This window comes from Salmo salar, chromosome ssa21 (genome assembly GCF_905237065.1).
Source record: "Salmo salar chromosome ssa21, Ssal_v3.1, whole genome shotgun sequence".
NCBI classification, from domain to species: domain Eukaryota; kingdom Metazoa; phylum Chordata; class Actinopteri; order Salmoniformes; family Salmonidae; genus Salmo; species Salmo salar.
The window spans coordinates 21,914,351-21,922,500 of record NC_059462.1 but is presented as its reverse complement, the minus strand read 5'-3'; the positions used below and the strand labels follow the sequence as shown (position 1 = coordinate 21,922,500).

The 8,150-nt window shown below is 47.6% G+C and overlaps 1 protein-coding gene across 1 annotated transcript in view; it reads right to left on the bottom strand.

The window, feature by feature from the left end:
• vwa8 (von Willebrand factor A domain containing 8) overlaps nt 1–8,150 on the bottom strand; it is an 86,977-nt gene that overhangs the window by 2,125 nt on the left and 76,702 nt on the right. The window contains exons 41-44 of the mRNA XM_014164455.2: nt 6,352–6,477; nt 5,080–5,238; nt 1,643–1,741; nt 884–1,122 (exon numbers count right to left, since the gene is read on the bottom strand). Coding sequence (XP_014019930.1) covers nt 884–1,122; nt 1,643–1,741; nt 5,080–5,238; nt 6,352–6,477 — 623 coding nt within the window. The remainder of the gene's footprint in view (nt 1–883; nt 1,123–1,642; nt 1,742–5,079; nt 5,239–6,351; nt 6,478–8,150) is intronic.

The following is an 8,150-nucleotide window of genomic DNA, read 5'->3' as shown; positions in this document are numbered from 1 at the left end:
TAGCTGAATGTGGACACTCCATTGAGAAAGAGACCCCACTTTCCGAGGACAAATGTTCCAGATGTTTCCATGAGCCAATGAATGAATGCGAGACAATAGCTGTCATTGACAGGCAGAACTGGGAAGAGGGAGATGTGGTGGGCAAAGTCAGTAAGATACTTTCACTGACTTTATCCCCTTCTTTCGCTCTCTCTCTCTCTCTCTCTCTTCCCATAGTTAGCTGTCTCCCTAAATCCCCCCTTCCCTCTTTCTTTTCCATTTTATTCCGGTCATTATGTCAAGATGATCACTGCTTTTCAGGCCATGGCAGTGACCAGCTTAGAGACACCACAGCCACAGAAACAGGGAGGAATATACTGCCACATATAACTCTCTGTCTTCTCTCCCCCTTGCTCTCCCTCTCTCTAACTGGGTCCTAAGCTATAGAGACCACAGAGAGACTGAGACGGAGGTTAAAGCCACTCATTGACATTCTCCAGCCTGAGGCCGGGACAGAACGACAAACAATATGGCCCACACCATTCAGACTTCAAAGGACACGCCACGCCAACCATACAAGCCATAACACAGGCCAGACAACACTGTGCGTGTGTATGTGTCCGGGACAGAGAGAGAAGGATAAATTAGGTTTAAGAGAGCACATCCTTCTTGGTCCTGCATTTAGAATCTCTTTAAACTGGGATTTCATTGAGAACAAACACTACAAAGGACTACTGAGCAGCAGGCAGCACACTGTGTGGGTAGGATAAAGTACTGGTCAAACTATACTGTTCTCTCCTCCAGGAAGTGCTTGATGTAGGAGCCTACTTACTTGAGCCACCTGTTACGATAAACAATCGTCACGTCTTGACACGCACACTAACCCCCTCCTCCATCTTCTCACCTGTCGGCCTGGTCGCCCAGCGAGCCGATGAAGATGGCAAAGGCGTTGACCTGGGGGTCGGAGGTCAGGGCGCGGGCAAAGCGTTCGGGCGTGATGCCGTAGCGCTCCAGGTTGGCGTCGCTCAGCACCACCACAAAGCGCTCGTCAGCATCCTCGCGTGCCAGCTCCCTGATGCCAGCCTCAGTGCTCTCCAGGGTGTAGTCTCCACTCATACAAAACTGAGAGTGGGCATGCATGTTCTGGAGGGGGCAGAGAGAGAGAGGTGAGGACACACACACAGGGGAAGAGAGGACAGAAGACGAGAATTGGTAGCAGGGTAGAGTAGGGTAGAATGGGTAAAATAGATAGAATGAGGTTGAGTGGGCTAAAGTGAGATAAAGAATAGGGTAGAGTGAGGTTGAGTGGGGTAATGCGAGGTTGAGTGGGGTAGAGTGACGTTAATTTGAGTAGTGTGAGTTTGAGTGGAGCAGTGTGAGGTTGAGTGAAGTTGCGTGGGGTAGTGTAAGACAGAGTAGGGTAGTGTGGGGTAGAGTGAGCTTGGGTAGTGTGAGGTTGAGTGGGGTAGTGTGAGGTTGAGTAGGGTAGTGTGAGGCTGAGTGGGGTAGTGCGGTGTAGAGTGGGGTAATGTGAGGTAGAGTGAGGTTGAGTGTGATAGTGTGAGGTTGATTGGGGTAGAGGCAGAGTGAGGTAGAGTCAGTGGGGTAGTGTGGGGTTGAGGAGGGTAATGTGAGGTTGGGTGAAGTGGAGTTGGGTCCGTACCTTGAGGACCTTCAGTCTCTGTTTGTTGTTCTTGGGGACCTTGTCTGTTCTGACCAGCTCTATGTCATAACCATCACCAGAATGACCCACAATGTCATACTGGAGAAAAGAGAGAAAGGGGGAGGAAAACGGAAGAGAGGAGGTCATCAAATAACTCGAGCTGAGGTAAAATAACTTACGACCTATACGTAGAAAGTTCTACAGCTGCACCATTGACAGCATTTGCCAGCATACCAAGCGGGGCTGCATCCCCGCTTGGTATGGCAACTGGTTGGCATCCGACCGCAAGGCGCTACAGAGGGTAGTGCATACAGCACCATCCAGGACCTCTATACCAGGCGGTGTCAGAGTAGGGCACTAAAAAATGGTCAAAGACTCCAGCCACCCAAGTCAAAGACTGTTGTCTCTGCTACCGCACGGCGGACCAAAAGGCTCCTGAACAGTTAATCAAATCGCCACCCTGACTGTTTGCATTGACCCTCTTTTTTTTGTTGCACGGACTCTCTTGCGCCGGCTCTATGCACACTCGCTGGACTCTACCCACACACTCACACATACTACACTGACACTCCAACACACACACACTCCAACACACACACACATACACACACGCATATTGACGCCACACACACATGCACACTCACACTCCTTCACACGCTGCTGCTATTTTCTATCATGATTGCGTAGTCACTTTACACCTACCTACATATTACCTCAATTATGTCAATTACTTCAACTACCTTGTACCCCTTCACATTGACTCGGTTCTGGTACTCCCCGCACCTCTCTGAATACATTGTTGGACAACTGACTAGGTATCCCCCTTTCCTTTCCTTGTATATAGTCTCGTTATTGTTATTTTTTTAGTGTTACTATTACATTTTTTGCACATTTTTCTCACTTTTTAACTCTGAATTGTTGGGAAAGGGCTCGTAAGCCAAGCATTCCCCCTGCTGCTATGTTGGTCCACTGCTATAGCTGTGGATGGCCCTGATGAGCCAATCACGTTAGGGCTCATTATGAAGGGTCAAGGGTATCCTGTCTCTGCCAGAGCCCAGTATGTCCGCCTGGTCACAGACTTGTGCCATCAATACTCTTTTATAAACTAGTTGTCACATAACCCAGGGTCAGATAAAGTGTCCTACAGTGGAACTCTCCATATCTAGTGTCACATGGCATCACTCCTGATAAGGGCACATACGGCTGCCGACTGAGGTACATTGGCTTGCGAAAGTATTCACCCCCCTTGGCATTTTTCCTATTTTGTTGCCTTACAACCTGGAATTAAAATAGATTTTTTGGGGGGTTTGTGTATCAGTTGATTTACACAACATGCTTTGAAGATGCAAAATATTTTTTATTGTGAAACCAACAAGAAATAAGACAAAAAAACGGAAAACTTGAGTGTGCATTACTATTCACCCCCCCAAAGTCAAAACTTTGTAGAGACACCTTTTGCAGCAATTACAGCTGCAAGTCTCTTGGGGTATGTCTCTATAAGCTTGGCACATCTAGCCACTGGGATTTTTGCCCATTCTTCAAGGCAAAACTGCTCCAGCTCCTTCAAGTTGGATGGGTTCCGCTGGTGTACAGCAATATTTAAGTCATACCACAGATTCTCAATTGGATTGAGGTCTGGGCTTTGACTAGGCACTTTGACCAAGACCTTTAAATGTTTCCCCTCGAGTGTTGCTTAAGCAGTATGCTTAGGGTCATTGTCCTGCTGGAAGGTGAACCTCCATCCCAGTGTCAAATCTCTGGAAGACTGAAACAGGTTTCTCTCAAGAATTTCCCTGTATAAGGGCGCCATCCATCATTCCTTCAATTCTGACCAGTTTCCCAGTCCCTGCCGATGAAAAACATCCCCACAACATGATACTGCCACCACCATGCTTCACTGTGGGGATGGTGTTCTTGGGGTGATGTGAGGTGTTTGGTTTGCACCAGACATAGCGTTTTCCTTGATGGCCAAAAAGCTACAATTTAGTCTAATCTGACCAGAGTACCATCTTCCATATGCTTGGGGAGTCTCCCACATGCCTTTTGGCAACCAAAATATTTTACAAAGTAAAACAAGAGCGAGATATAGGCTTTTGGCACGAGAGCATCGGCCATCGCCGGAGAGTGAGCTGCGCATCACTTCCTCCTCATATTGTACAATATGTGTGACTCCACATACCTAGGCCTAGGGTATTGATGGATTCAAGAAAATGTATTTTTATCGATCTCAGATTCTCAGTTTGTCAGTGTCAAAGTAGTCTGTCATTTCATAATGTGTGTGGTATTAAATAAATATTCTGTCAAAGTCTACAGTCATGTAAAATGGCGTGGAATTGCATGAAATGCGTTTATCAAAGGCCACATTTTTCCCGGACCCTAGGCTACTAAAAATCGGCTGACAGCCTACCCTCTTTTCCCGATGTCAATCATGTCTTTAGGAGGCACTGTAAGTAGCTTGCTTCATATTTGTGATGAGTGAGTTGTTGCAGAAATAAATAGGCCTATGGTCAAAAATGTTACAATTTTCTCTACAGAGGCAATCAAGTGGGTGCCCTTTTTTATTTTGAGTACCTGCCCCCTGAAAGGTCTGTGCATGGCCCTGTGTGTGTGTTTATGTATGTATGTATGTATGTATGTATGTATGTGTGTGTGTGTGTGTGTGTGTGTGTGTGTGTGTGTGTGTGTGTGTGTGTGTGTGTGTGTGTGTGTGTGTGTGTGTGTGTGTGTGTGTGTGTGTGTGTGTGTGTGTGTGTGTGTGTGTGTGTGTTTTGACTAAACATGGCCTTAGCGTCTTCTAAACATGACCTTATGATGCTCTGGAATACAACACTGAAGTCATCTAGTGTCCTCTCTTTTAGAACTTGCATACAGGCTGGCGTGTGTGTGTGTTAGTATGTGTGTGCGTGTGTCTGTGTACGCGCGTCCGCACGTCTTATCTTTGATGTGTATGAGCAGGTGGCACCTGTCAGAGTGTAGAGCACAGGTGTGTGCGCGTTTTCAGATGCAGGCGGGTTACGCACGTGTGTGTAACACTGATATGTGAGCTGTAGGCCAGGTGGTGTAGAGGAGAACGCTGTGGAGTCATGAAGTCTGCCACTCCACCCCTCCCCTCCTCACACACGTCTGACACGGACACTATCGGTCCCTCCCTCTCTCTACCCATTTCTCTCTCTACCCCTTTCCCTCTCTCCTCCCCTCTCCTCTCTTTGACCCTCTCCCCCCCCCTCCCTCCCTCCCTCCCTCCCTCCCTCCCTCCCTCCCTCCCTCCCTCCCTCCTGTGAAAGGTGACTATACTTCACTGATATTGCAGTCTGGACAAACCAACACATATCCTGTCTGTCAATGTGTCATCAAAACAGCCACTAGAAGATGTTATCAAAGCTGATCCTAGTTTTGTACCGACGGGCAACTACTGCATGTGTGTGTGTGTATCTCACCTTGATCTTCTGTTCGTAGCTCTCCAGGGCTTCCATCACCATACACACAGCTTCCATGGATCTCTCCAGCCTGCCATCCACCCCGTTGAAACGGTACATGCTCCCTGACACGTCAGCTAACACACGCAGACGCTTTGGCTTCTGCTGCGGGCTGCCCAGCTATACACACACACACACACCAACACACACACACACACACACACACACACACACACACACACACACACACACACACACACACACACACACACACACACACACACACACACACACACACACACACACACACAGATGAACACAGGGTTAAACAGATATTATAAACTGGGTGGTTCGAGCCCTTAATGCTGATTGGCCAAAAGCCGTGGTATATCAAAACGTATAGCACGGTTATGACAAAACATTTATTTTTATTGCTCTAATTACGTTGGTAACCAGTTTATTATAGCAATAAGGCACCTCGGGGGTTTGTGGTATATGGCCAATATACCACGGTTAAGCCCTGTATCCAGGCACTCCACGTTGCGTCGTGATTAAGAATAGCCCTTAGCCGTGGTATATTGGCCATATACCATAAACCCCCGAGGTGCCTTATAGCTTAATTATACATACACTTCCCTGTAGGATGGAATATTACAGGGGAACTACTACTGTATAGAACTGGAACAGAATAATACTATAAACAAAAAATAATGTTTTAAGTGAGAATCCCTACTACAATATTCTGGAAAACAACGTTTTCACAGAGGCAAGCTGAGGTACATGATCTTAATCACTCTTCTTAACATCAGCAAATAAACGCTAGGGGAAAGTAATTCATTCAGAAAACTGGTCATCACTTCAAGTGGACATCCATGGAAAATGGCATTGCTCAATTACATTACCTAGAAATAACTGATTTAATAGTGGGAGAAACATTTTCTTTTGTTTCTCTTTCATATCTCTTAAGTGGGTGTTCATAATGCTACCATAGACGTCTGTCGTCTCTAGGCCGACCAAAAACATTCAACACTTGGAGCTAAATGAGATTAAAACGTGTGTATTTTGTTTCGTGAGTATGTGTTTGTTTGGGTGCACGTGCGTATGGGTGGGATGTCTTAGTGTGGGAACAGGGAACATTGTGTGTGTGGTTAATGGCTAGTTAGTGTGCGAGAATGTGTGTGATCGAGACCATAGATCTGCAATTATAATAATCCCACACTCCACAGGAGTCCAACTACGCCCGCCGCCCGCCCGCCCGCCCATTCCCACCCACCCACCCACCCACCCACCCACCTCTGGATCCAGCTCTCCTCTGCGTTTGTAGATAGCCTTCTCTCCCGTCAGTCCGTCTATGATCTTAGCATCGTCCAGCTCTCCCAGTGACTGATTCTTCAACCACTGACGCTCCTTACCTTTGGCCTGGGGACACAGACAGAGAAACACTGTCAGCATATCACCCACTAGTCAACTCTGATAGCAATAGACTCATTCCCAAACAATCAGAACAATCTAGGGGCCAGTATCCTCAACTCAAATTAAGCCTACTCCTGAAAAGCATGGAGGATCTTTGAAAGTGTTTTTAGCCCAGGAAGAGGCTTAGTCTGCATTTGGGAAACTGACCCTCAGTTATGTTTAAGAGATTACTTAAAAACCTCCACAAATGCTAATGTTTCTCTGTGCATTTGACAGTGCAAACAAACAAAGACTGATTAAGTATGATAGCCAGAAAAAGGTGATATTGAATAGGGGTAGATAGTTTCCTAAACGCTCCATAACATGTAACAGCAGGACAGGTCACTGTTCACACATGTACTTTAGATTCTACACAGACTTGACAAGCTCTAGCAGACACAGTAGAGGATGTTATCAGCTAATACTACTACACAGTCGAACAAGCACGCACACGCACACACACAGAGAGAGAAAGATAAGAGATACATTATGAGATATCACATAATGCACAGTATGTAGCCTATGCACACCACAAGCCCACAACATCCTAGTCCAGCCCACCCCTGCTCCACCAGCCCAGTCCACCCCAGCTCCACCAGCCCAGCCCACCCCAGCTCCACCAGCCCAGCCCACCCCAGCTCCACCAGCCCACCCCAGCTCCACCAGCCCAGCCCACCCCACCCCAGTTCCACCAGCCCAGCCCACCCCAACCCAGCTCCACCAGCCCAGCCCACCCCAGCTCCACCAGCCCAGCCCACCCCAGTTCCACCAGCCCAGCCCACCCCACCCCAGCTCCACCAGCCCAGCCCACCCCAGCTCCACCAGCCCAGCCCACCCCAGCTCCACCAGCCCAGCCCACCCCAGCTCCACCAGCCTAGCCCACTCCACCCCAGCTCCACCAGCCCAGCCCAGCCCACCCCACCCCAGCTCCACCAGCCCAGCTCGACCTGGCGTGGAGTGCACGCATGCACTATATATACTTGTGAGGACTTTTTGGGGACCAACAATTCAAAATCAGATTTTCCCTAACCTTAACCCTAATTCTAACCAAAACGCCTAAAATAGACTTTTTTCAAGTGCGGACTGGAAAAATGTCCTCACTTTTTTTGTTGCTTTACTATTCTTGTGAGGACTTTTGGTACTCACAAGTATAGTAAAATGTTTACACACACACACACACACACACACACACACACACACACACACACACACACACACACACACACACACACACACACACACACACACACACACACACACACACACACACACACACACACAACCCTGGAGCATCATAGAGCTTGGCCTCATACTCTGTAATCATTGTCAAGTAACAAAAAAAATTCCCACTCTTCTCACACCCATACACACAAACACAATTACACACATACAGCTACCCACGTCTCCCAGGAAAAGACGAAAAGACAGAATCACATTTCTGAGATTTGGCCACACCCCTTGTCCAGGGGCCCTCATCTGGACAACCAATCAGAGTGCTCTTTGGGGCCAGTGCCCACTCCTTCCTATTATTTTAACACATACAGTATGGGGTGACTGTGCTCATGTCACATGGTGGCTATCTTAATGTCACCAAAAACGTTAATACAGTCTGATTCTCTACCTATTTCCCACCCAAGGTG